This window comes from Alosa pseudoharengus, unplaced genomic scaffold (assembly GCF_046254945.1).
Source record: "Alosa pseudoharengus isolate Yale_2024_CS ecotype anadromous, Long Island Sound unplaced genomic scaffold, YU_APseudo_1.1 YU_APseudo_1.1_scf_3, whole genome shotgun sequence".
Lineage (NCBI taxonomy): Eukaryota > Metazoa > Chordata > Actinopteri > Clupeiformes > Clupeidae > Alosa > Alosa pseudoharengus.
The window spans coordinates 440,001-452,709 of record NW_027468718.1 but is presented as its reverse complement, the minus strand read 5'-3'; the positions used below and the strand labels follow the sequence as shown (position 1 = coordinate 452,709).

Here is a 12,709-nt window from a genome sequence, read left to right as displayed (position 1 = left end):
AACAAATATGGCTTGCTGAACACAAAATCAAGCTTCGGACATTGCCATCTCAGTCCCTTGATCTAAACTCCATAGAAAAACAGTGGGGTGAGTCAAAGAGGAGAATGCACAAGTGTGGACCTAGGAATCTGGACGATCTGGGGAGATTTTGTGAAGTCTTAAATCCCTTTCTTTGTATTTTCCAACTTTATGGGGTGTCAGAATATTACAAGCTGTTTTATTGGCAAAGGGAGGTTTAAGGGTACGTTAAGACTTAGCGTCTTTTGTCTGACAAAAGAAATTAAGCAGACCGCTTTTTCAGTTTAAAAAAAAAAAAGCTGCCATCGTCTTGTTCCAAAAAGCAGGCGGAAGCGTCTTTTTGCAATTGACTAAATGACTAACGTTATGTGTGGGTAGAAATTGTCGCGGAAGAGAAAACTCACGTTGGCTATTGCTTTTGGTATGTTATGGTAAAGTTGTGAAGTCATGTCAAACAATTCCCTATACGCTCAGACACTAAAACGAGTCTCTCGACCGGTGTTCTGTCACCTTCTCCATTTTTTACTTGGTTGTCATGGGAAACCACAGGTCTCGGTAATCTGCTTGTGATTGGTCATCTGTAAAAAAGACAGCATGTGTGAGCAACGTGTTTTTGTTAAAAATATTTATTTCTTTATGAGATTTTCCTTTTTTCTCAAAATAAAGTTGCTTTCCTTCAAGGTATTTTTTATAGGTTTTTAGTCAACTTTAGCAGAGGTGCCAAAAATTCTGGAGGGTACTGTAGGTATGCACGTGTGTTTCAGGCATAGTGCACTAATCTCCAACTGAAAGCAGATAGATAGATACTTTATTGATCCCCCAAGGGGAAATTCATAGTGCAAGCACTAATCTCCGACTGAAAGTGCATTTGAGAGCGCAGAGGTCCATTTGAGAGCACTCTCTCGCGGCTGATGGTAATGTCTCATGTAGGGATCATGTCAGTTAATATGAATTAACATTTAAAAACATGTTCAATTATACATATTTTCATATAAGAAAAAAAGTGTTACTTATAGTCCGGAAAATATGGTATATATATATTAATGCAGTTCTAATAATAAAATAATAATTAGGGATGCACCGAATCCAGGATTCGGTTTCGGATTCGGCCGAATATTGGATTTTTTGACGGGGTTCGGTTTCTGCCGAACCTTAGAATTTTTCCCCGCCGAACCGAACCCTACGCTTACACTATGCGCGCTACACTGGTCGACGTCATGACGCCGCCTTTGATTATAGGAAGGTGTTTACGTAGGTGGCCCGTTCGAATGCAGTAGCTCAGGCTGTGTGAGTGAGAAAGTGAAAATGGAACTCGTGAGCAGAAAAAGTGTTGTTTGGCAGTACTTTCAGTCCAAAGAAGGTGATTCTAGTCGAGCTACATGTTCAATTTGCAGTTAAAATAAAATAAAATTAAATATACACTGCTGTGGATGTTATTTACTTCATAAATGTGTTTACTGTGTTAATGGACTGAGGATGGAGTAGGATTCGGTATTCGGTTTCGGATTCGGCAGAATCTTAACCAGTGGATTCGGTATTCGGCCGAACCCCAAAAATCTGGATTCGGTGCATCCCTAATAATAATGATAAACTCAGACATTAATTTAGTTTACATTAATTTAGTTCATGAATAATAATAAACCCAGACATTCATTTAGTTCATAAATAATAATTAACTCAGACGTTCATTTTGTTATTTTATAATAATAATAATCAAGTCATTATGCCCATTCCAAGGAGAGAATAATAATAAAAAAAAATACACAGAAGAACAAACACCCAACAGAGGCATACAATTTTAGAGTGGACTCCACACACACACACACACACACACACACAAGGCAAAATAATTTATCTTTGGTTTAGATTTTGCAGCTTTTGTAAATTTGTTGTCATCCTCATATGCACGCACATACAGACACACGCATACGCGCACGCACACGCACACACACACACACACACACGCACACACGCACACACACATACACAGGTAAAAACCATAATTTGGGAGCTCCACAGGACTGCAGCACACAAGAGGATAGAGATGCACCCTACAGCTCAAAGACGCACGCACGCACAAGGAAAGTCCCCTGTAATTTCCAGCAGAGACGGTCTTTGGTAGTAGCACCTCCCTTTGGGTCTGAGTTCATATTCTTCTTCAGAGGTCATAGGTCATCAGTCCTCTTCCTGGGTCAGAGGTCAACCCAATGGTCTCCTGCAGGACCCAGTAAAGGTCTTGCACAGGTGTGTGTGTGTGTGTGCAAAAAACAGGATTCTCTTCCCATAAAGTGCTCAGTGTTCTTTCAGCCTATGGGAGAGGGGAAAGCACACACACACACACACACACACACACACACAATGAGCAAGTGTCCGAGGTCTACCTGTTCCTGTTTCATGATTCTGCACTCTTCCTTTGGAGTCAAAGTTTTGGAGCGAATTCAGGAATAAACAGGTCGCATTTGCATCATAAAGCACACACACACGCACACACACACACACACACACACATACACACACACACACACATACATACACTCACATAGGACACACACACACACACAGGACACACACATACACACACACAAGCATAGGACACACACACACACACATACACAGGACACACACACACACTAGGGTTGTGAATTGCAACATCTGTGAAATGTGTAACATTTGAATTTCCTGTATGCTACCTCAATTGAAATGCAAGTGTAATTCAAGAATTAAATTGGAATTTAAGATCCAGTTTCAATTCAATTCTGGGATTTTGCACAACCCTGGCACACACATACACACACACAAGTATTAAAGTAACACACACACACACACACATACACGGAAATAAAGGGGACACACACACGGAAATAAAGAGCACACACACACACACACACACACACACACACGGAAATGAAGAGCACACACACACACACACACACACACACACACACACACACACACACACACACGCACACACACGGAAATGAAGAGCACACACACACACACACACACACACACACACACACACACACACACACACACGGAAATGAAGAGCACACACACACACACACACACACACACACACGGAAATGAAGAGCACACACACACACACACACACACACACACACACGGTAAAGTAGCTGCTGAATGTGACTTACTCCACAGCCACTCTAGGTTTTCCAGATTTCCCGGATTTCATCTCCTTCATCACTAACCGCAGCAATAGCTACAAAACACACACACACACATACACACACACACACACACACACACACACACACACACACACAGACACAGTAACAATTAACAGTTATTTTTAGAACTGAATTTATGAATGTTCCAAAATAGAATTTATGGTAATGGGGGCGTATTTGCTGACAGTGCAAGCGTACTGTGGCCAGAGCGAAGTCAGACGCAGGGCTGAGTCGGGCCGAAGTTAATTACTAAATGATATAAAGATAGATCAGAATTTAATGCTGGTTAATTACTAAATGATATATAGATAGATCAGAATTTAACGCTGGTTAATTACTAAATGATATATAGATAGATCAGAATTTAACGCTGGTTAATTACAAAATGATAAATAGATAGATCAGAATTTAACGCTGGTTAATTACAAAATGATAAATAGGGAAACACAAACAGCACACAGTGAACACACAGTGAGGTGAAGCACACACTTATCCCGGCGCAGTGAGCTGCCTGCTACAACGGCGGCGCTCGGGGAGCAGTGAGGGGTTAGGTGCCTTGCTCAAGGGCACTTCAGCCATGCCTACTGGTCGGGGTTCGAACCCTCCGGTTACCTAATTCACCGATTGGGTTAAATGCAGAGACCAAATTTCCCTCACGGGATCAAAAAAGTATATATACTTATACTATACTTACTGCCCCCCAGCCAACGTGAATCGGGTGGTCAGTTAGGCCTATATCGTGAAGATTTTTCTTGCCATCTAAGGCACGGGCGCATCTGTGAGGCCAAGCCTCACCAAGTAGCCCATTTGTTTACAACTAACATTACATTTAATTAAACTGCTTATAGGCTATGCCGAAATAGTTTTCAACATTTTGAATATTAGTGTCGGGTGAATTGAAATGTTCTCAAAATAGCCTTATGGCTGAAAGCTGCTTGGGATCCCCCCCTGTCAAGCAACCATACAAACGCGCTTCCTGCACTCATTGTTTCAAAAGGAGTAATTTTGGCTTTGTCAGAACTGAAGAGCTGTGGACGGCACGGCACGGTATGCCCAATGAAAATAAATTAACGCAACGCAACGCAACACAACACAACACAGACCCTGCTTCTCTCGCGTCAGTCACTGACATGAACGAAACACAGAACCTGCTTCTCACGGGGCAGTCACTGACAGTAGCCTAGAATAAATGCATGGGGAAAAACACTTCCCAATGACAAAGACATAGTAAAACACTGAAAGTTAATATTTTGTCACTAGCAACATACATCTGTCCTTTGTCAAATGTGTTACGTTCCAAGTAGCCTAGTGCGTAATTCTGCTTCATAAAGTTATGGTAGGCCAACTTGGAGTGAACATACAAACAGGGGAAATTCTTTCTCTAGTAGCTGAGTAGCCTGATGGTAGGCAGGTGTGCTCGTAGACATACGGCCGAACATGCAAGCGCCAATGAATCGTGCTCTCACGACAATCACCCCGTTAAACTTAAATAGGTTAACATCACTTTAAGTTCGCCTTCAAGCAAGGAAAACGATGATTTGAAGACATGTTTGTTTGTAAGTCGAAGCACTGCCCACTGTTTCAGCATCATATGCAGTAATGATGCACTGGAGAATGTTTCTTTTTGTTGCACTATAAAAGATATCTTGTCTATTTTTTTTGCAAATAATGCAATCTCCATTAGCACTCTTCAGCACTCCTCAAACATGCACTCTTCCATTTTTCTGCATGGCTAGAATTTTAATGATAGGAAAGAGCACCAGTGAGATGTTTTAAGCACAGTCGCCTTTACAGTAAAAAAAATACAGTGTAAATCCTCTGTAAAGACAACTGTTCATAATAGTTAGTGACAAAGTACTTTCTACAGAAAAATGAGCAGTCACCTACTATTCTATCAATTAATTATCAAGGAATCTATTTTGTTTCTTAACGTCATACTGAATTTTAGCTATTATTTCAATTTATATTTTAATTTTAGCTTATTTTCATTTGCTACTTGAGGGTTATTGGGGTAAGTCCTGTCCTACAACATATCTGATACATAAAGAGTATATTAATGCCTTTTTTTTGCAATTCTTATGATATCTGATGACAAAACCAAAAAGTATGTGAATTATGCTAATTAGCAAGCTTAAAACTCAAAATTGAGCTTAGTAAACAAAATATTTCAATTCAGGACCCTCAAATTGTGTGAAATAGCCCTTTACCGACTTTTCCTCAAATTTGCCAACATCTGCTCTCCCTCTAATATAAGTATAATTATTTAATATATATATATATATATATATATATTAAATAATTATATATTATATGAGAGTGGTTTAAGAGAGGTGTGTCTTACCAGCAAAGCCAGGAAGTCTGCAGCCATGAGCATGTAGAAGACCTGATCCCAGCCCCGCGCAGATAACAACCCTGCCAGGAGAGGGCCTACTGCAGCACCTACATCATACACACACACACACACACACAAATACACAAACACACACACACACGCGCACACACACACGTGCACAAACACACAAACACAAACACGCGCACACACGCACACAAACACGCGCACACACACACACAATTGATGATAATAATCCTAAAGAGTCATGATAACTGATGATAATGATAACTGATGATGATGATAACTGATGATAATGATAACTGATGATGATGATAACTGATGATAATGATAACTGATGATGATGATAATTGATGATGATGATAACTGATGATGATGATAACTGATGATAATGATAACTGATGATGATGATGATAATTGATGATGATAACTGATAATGATGATAACTGATGATAGTGGTAATTGATAGCGTTGGATTATGAACATGTTTTGCCAAAGAGAAACACACGAGAACGTGCGGTAGGTTGAGCTATATGAAGTTATTATTTTGCTGTCACTTCGTTTGTTTTTATGCCGTGATCCCTTTCACCCAGAAGGATGTGCTTGGTAGCAACAGTAACTATGGGACTGACAATGGGAGGAGGGGCTTGGTATCAATTGATAGCTCTGCGTCTCCTCTTTCATCTGACATGCGTGCCATCAGATATTTGCGAGTAATTCAAACAAAAGTAATGGGTGTGCAGGTGAACACAGAGCAGTATAGACTGTAAATATGATGCAATTTGATTTAATTTCACTTGATCGTACAGACAAGTGTGTGGTCTCGTTGGAAAGCCACTTCTGCTCTGTCATGCAATAAAGGTTTCATCTCCCTGTGACAAATAGTTCCGGAGCAATTTAACAGAGAATAATGGGTGTGTTTTTTTGACGCACTCTGCCTCAATAGGGCTCTAAGGGTTAATGAGGTAGCTCAGTTCCCATTTTGAGTGTGGTAGGTGAAAGACTCCTGTTGTGAGGCAGAGTAAGCAAGTTTAAGTAGGCTAATAAAGACTCCTGTTGTGAGGCAGAGTAAGCAAGTTTAAGTAGGCTAATAAAGACTCCTGTTGTGAGGCAGAGTAAGCAAGTTTAAGTAGGCTAATTAAGTTGGCTAGCTGCTAATACTTTGACTGTGCATTGTTTGTGCTATTTATGTTTGTTTTTGGTAGTGAAAAGTATTTTGTTTATTAGTGTTGCTATTTTTGAAAACTGTGTTGAGAAATAAATCATTTGAGTTATCTGAATAAACATCCACCTCTCCTTCAATTTCCATTTCTCCATCACCACCTAACTCACATCCCAACATGTTCCATTTCTCCACCTAACTCACATCCCAACATGTTCCATTTCTCCATCACCACCTAACTCGCATCCCAACATGTTCCATTTCTCCATCTAACTCGCATCCCAACATGTTCCATTTCTCCACCTAACTCACATCCCAACATGTTCCATTTCTCCATCACCACCTAACTCACATCCCAACATGTTCCATTTCTCCACCTAACTCACATCCCAACATGTCTCCATCACCACCTAACTCACATCCCAACATGTTCCATTTCTCCACCTAACTCACATCCCAACATGTTCCATTTCTCCATCACCACCTAACCCACATCCCAACATGTTCCATTTCTCCACCTAACTCACATCCCAACATGTCTCCATCACCACCTAACTCACATCCCAACATGTTCCATTTCTCCACCTAACTCACATCCCAACATGTCTCCATCACCACCTAACCCACATCCCAACATGTTCCATTTCTTCACCTAACTCACATCCCAACATGTCTCCATCACCACCTAACTCACATCCCAACATGTTCCATTTCTCCACCTAACTCACATCCCAACATGTTCCATTTCTTCACCTAACTCACATCCCAACATGTCTCCATCTCCACCTAACTCACATCCCAACATGTTCCATTTCTCCATCACCACCTAACTCACATCCCAACATGTTCCATTTCTCCACCTAACTCACAACCCAACATGTTCCATTTCTCCATCTCCACCTAACTCATAACCCAACATGTGGGTTCAGTCGCTCACACCCACTGAACTTACGTAAATAAAAAAGTACAAGTGCCATTTTTGCTAATATTTTGCCCTTTCCTGCACAACTTAAAAATATAAAACATGGAATGCAACTTGTAATTTGAATACTTTACTGTTTTACTTTTACTTCAGTAAGTTTCTGAAAGATGAGTTTTTACTTGAGTACATTTTTAAGGGAGTAATTGTACTTTTACTTGAGTATAGATTTTCAGTACTTTACCCATCACTGCTGATGATAATGATCATTGAGGATAATTGATGATGGTTATGGTTATGGTATTTAGCGTGATGATAATGGTTATGATGATAATGATCATTGAGGATAATTGATAATGGTTATGGTTATGGTATTTAGCGTGATGATAATGGTTATGGTTATGGTATTTAGCGTGATGATAATGGTTATGGTTATGGTTATGGTATTTAGCGTGATGATAATTGTTATGATGATAATGATCATTGAGGATAATTGATGATGGTTATGGTATTTAGCGGACGCTTTTGTCCAAAGCGACATACAAATAGCAACAATACAAAGTTAAATTTAACAGTAAACAATTGAAAAAGTTGGTATTAAGGAGAATAGCAATAATAAACAACAATGTCAGTACAATCAATAGCCTAATGAAAATAAATAAATACTATAATATACATACCATAACGCATAAGAAACACTTGATAAACTAAGTGCATGGTATGCCTTTAAAACCCTCTTAAAAGGGAGCAGATCCAGTCAGTGTTCTATAATTGATGATAATGATAACTGATGATAATAATAATTAATGATAATAATAATTAATGATAACTGATGATAATAATAATTGATGATAATGATAATTAATGATAACTGATGATAATGACTACCGATATAGTAATTAATGATAACTGATGATAATGACTACCAATATAGTAATTAATGATAACTGATGATAACGACTACCAATATAGTAATTAATGATAACTGATGATAATGACTACCGATATAGTGATTAATGATAACTGATGATAATGACTACCAATATAGTAATTAATGATAACTGATAATTGATAATGTTCATAAACACAGTAATGGCAATTGATGATTATCAACAGAGGAGGCCATAGGCTCTAGATAAGTCCCTCCCACCTCCCTACGCCCCGCCCCCCCTCTTACCAACAGAGCCAGTGCCATCAATGATGGCTGTGACTGTCGACAGTGCACGAGCATTCCCCTTCAAAGACTTATGAGTGCCCTACGGAAATACACACACAAACACATTATAAACACACACACACACACATACATTATAAACACACACACACACACAAACACATTATAAACACACACACACCCACACACACAAAAACACATTATAAACACACACAGACACACACACACTCTGCTTTAGTAACTCTGCTTCATTAACTTTGCTTTTTAACTCACACACACACACACACACACACACACAAACATACGCACATACACAATACACACTCAAACACAAACAGATTACATGCACACACCACACACACACACACACACACACTTACCAGGTCTGCTGATACTGCAGTGGTTATAAGGGCATATGGTCCATTTACCAACCCCCCACAAACCAGCAACATCACTGTAAGATAGATAACACACACACACGTTAAACACACACACACACACACACACATTAAACACACACACACACATTAAACACACACATGAGTTTTAGTGTGTTTAATTTCTTTTTCCTGGACTGTACATGCCAACATATATCCCCTTTACACTAGATTTGCCTATACATTATAGAGGGCTTTGTATTGTGCATTCACGGAGGAAGATGGGACATGTTTTAAATTGTGCTATATTTTATCTACAGATTATATGCTTTCAGAAAATATATATTTTAGAGTGTTTAATTTGTTTTTCCTGGACTGTACATGCCAACATATATCCCCTTTACACTAGATTCGCCTATACAGAATAGAGGGAAATGTATTGTGCATTCATGGAGGAAGATGGGACATGTTTTAAATGGTGTTATATCTTATCTACAGATTATATGCTTTCAGAAAATATATATTTTAGGGTGTTTCATTTGTTTTCCCTGGACTGTATATGCCAAAATATATCGGCTTTACACTATATTTGCCTATACAGAATAGAGTATGTATTATGCTTGGTGTGGAGGAAGATGGAAATGTTATTTTGTTGATTTATGTTATATTTCATGTACAGGGTATATGCTTTTACAATATGTAGAGTAGAGTTTGCGAGTAAGTGGCTGTTTTATGACTTTAATGAACCATGACCCATGTACTGTATAGGCATGCATTGTATATTTGTGTAGATCAATAATTGTTGGCATCTATCATTAGGGGGGAGCTAATTCAACTGAATCTTAAACTATATGCATAAGTAGATCAGAAATCATTATTATATCATTATTCATCATCCTCTGACTCCTCTGAAAGGAACTTGTGTGGATTGTCACATTGTTCATTTTGACACGTTCCACAGGCAGCAGTGCAAGGTAATCCATATCTTCTACACGAACAGCGGAGTGTCTTGCAGAAATGCACACAATTAAGAACAGTTGACTGTCTCTGTACTTGGATCTAACATGAAAGAGTATTTGATTGAGGTTGATTCCATTCCATTCGGTAATCAGTATCTGAAAGCTAAACTGAGGGAGCGGTACGGGAATGACATATGTTTCACAGAAGGAAAAGGTTTTGAAGGCATGGTGACACTGAGAGAGAAAACATCATGCATCCTCAGGTCCTACTATAAGAACACTAAAAAAGAGTTAAAGAGTCATCAGTGACCTCTTAATCTGATAAAACATGAAAAACACTTTCCTAGGCTGAATAATGCTTCAGATATAGCCAAAATTAGCCTCTGGTGGCCATCTTGAAAATTCTAAGTCTTTGAAAATGATGATCTGATACTTTAGTGTGACATATATGAATCAGTGACCTCTAAATCTGATTAAACATGAAAAACACTTTCCTAGGCTGAATAATGCTTCATAGCCAAAATTTGCTTCTGGTGGCCATCTTGGATGCCATCTTGAAAATGACAAGTCTTTGAAAATGATGAACTGATACTTTAGTCTGACGTATATGAATCAGTGACCTCTAAATCTGATTAAACACGAAAAACACTTTCCTAGGCTGAACAATGCGTCAAATATAGCCAAAATTAGCTTCTGGTGGCCATCTTGGACGCCGTCTTGAATATTATAAGTCTTTGAAAATTATGAACTGATACTTTAGTGTGACATATATGAATCAGTGACCTCTAAATCTGATTAAACACGAAAAACACTTTCCTAGGCTGATTAATGCTTCAGATATCTCAAATTAGCTTCTGGTGGCCATCTTGGACGCCATCTTGAAAATGACCCCTTTACTGGGGTAAGATTTTACTACATTTTTAATATGTTATTAAGTACATCTAAAGGTATCATAATCAGTTGAAAAACCTTTTGTATCAATTTTTTTGAGGTTAGGTGTTTTTTTTCCATATATTGACCCGCCTATATGGGAATTTAACACAGGGGTATGTATACTTGTATTTTAAGGAAGAGCATTTATTTATTTACAATACATAATTCATTCACAAAGAAAATTGGTGTCTTTAAAGGTTGGATTAAAAGGTTAACATTTTTTATTAAGACATTAAGATAAATTTTCAAAAGATGATTTTTTTATTCTTCTTTTTAGTCAACTTTAGCATGTGTATGCTAAGGGTATGTAAACTTATGAGCACAACTGTATATCCCCCCTAACCCCATATATATCCCACCCACTTCTTGTCATTTTATCGTTAGACGTTACACACACAGACACACCCACACACACGTTAAACACACAAACACACATACCATAATCATCATTACAAGATAACACCTACAAAAACAAACACACACACACAAACACACACACACATACACACACATACACACACACACACAAACACAATGGGAGCTCTTACCTATTGTGGGGCCCAGACCAAGCTCACTTATCATGGAAAACACGTAGAGCTGAAACACACACACACACACACATTATACACACACACACACACACACACACTAACTGTATGGTCAGCGAGTATGCACTGAACCGAATCCTGATTTTTAAGGTTCTGCCGAATCCTGAATCCTGATTTTTAAGGTTCTGCCGAATACCGAATCCCTTATTTAAGGTTCTGCCGATCCTGTCATTTCTGTGTAAATTCAGTAAGCATCACCAAAAACTGAAAAAAGATGCCATTTACAAAGCATGATTATTGGAGCACTTGAACTGGTCACATTATAGACAGGATTATTCATATTTTTCTGTTGTGCTAATGTTAACCTTTTCAATTTACATTATTGGTAGAAATTGATATGGAACAAAAAAATGAAATGGCATAACACAGAAAATTATTGTTTACAATGATTTGCGATAGAGAGATAGATAGATAAATACTTTATTGATCCCTGCATCAACAGCGGCGCTCGGGGAGCAGTGAGGGGTTAGGTGCCTTGCTCAAGGGCACTTCAGCCGTGCCTACTGGTCGGGGTTCGAACCGGCAACCCTCCGATTACAGGTCTGAAGTGCTAACCAGTAGGCCACGGCTGCCCAACTGTTATAATTAATCGATAACCGATATAATTAATCAGTTCAGTGTATAGGAATAGGAGCGTCATAGCAGAGTCAGTGCCTCAAAAAAAGGAAAATGTAGGCTACCCTTGTCTCATAAGAGTAAAAAATAATGATGGGCCTAGTCTTGCACGCTGCCTGTTTGTAACAGTGACTTTAGCATTGCCCATGCCGGGTTAAATGATTGCAAAAGACATGTTGTGAGTTTAAGTGCCAATTTGTGCATATTATTCAGGCCTAGCCTACTAGATGGCTAGTTGCCAAGGCTACATGAAAAAAACAAACTACCAAAATCTAAAATCTACCAAAAAAAATAATTGTGTGTGTCTGTGTGTGTGTTGGCGGGGGGGGGGGGGGGTCGTGATACCTCCCTGAAATGACTTTTTGCAGGTTGGGATGTCTGGAAATAGTTAGCTAGAGGGAGCTAT

The 12,709-nt window shown here is 38.8% G+C and overlaps 1 protein-coding gene across 4 annotated transcripts in view; it reads right to left on the bottom strand.

Moving 5' to 3' along the window:
- Window positions 1–1,702: 1,702 nt before the first annotated feature.
- The window catches only part of slc37a1 (solute carrier family 37 member 1), a 76,091-nt gene continuing 65,084 nt past the window's right edge, over window positions 1,703–12,709 (bottom strand). For all 4 annotated transcript variants that reach the window (XM_076262886.1, XM_076262884.1, XM_076262885.1 and 1 more), the window contains exons 15-20: window positions 11,629–11,677; window positions 9,192–9,265; window positions 8,815–8,893; window positions 5,548–5,645; window positions 3,171–3,238; window positions 1,703–2,326 (exon numbers count right to left, since the gene is read on the bottom strand). In XM_076262886.1, the coding sequence (XP_076119001.1) occupies window positions 2,311–2,326; window positions 3,171–3,238; window positions 5,548–5,645; window positions 8,815–8,893; window positions 9,192–9,265; window positions 11,629–11,677 (384 nt within the window). In that variant the 3' untranslated portion in view covers window positions 1,703–2,310. The remainder of the gene's footprint in view (window positions 2,327–3,170; window positions 3,239–5,547; window positions 5,646–8,814; window positions 8,894–9,191; window positions 9,266–11,628; window positions 11,678–12,709) is intronic.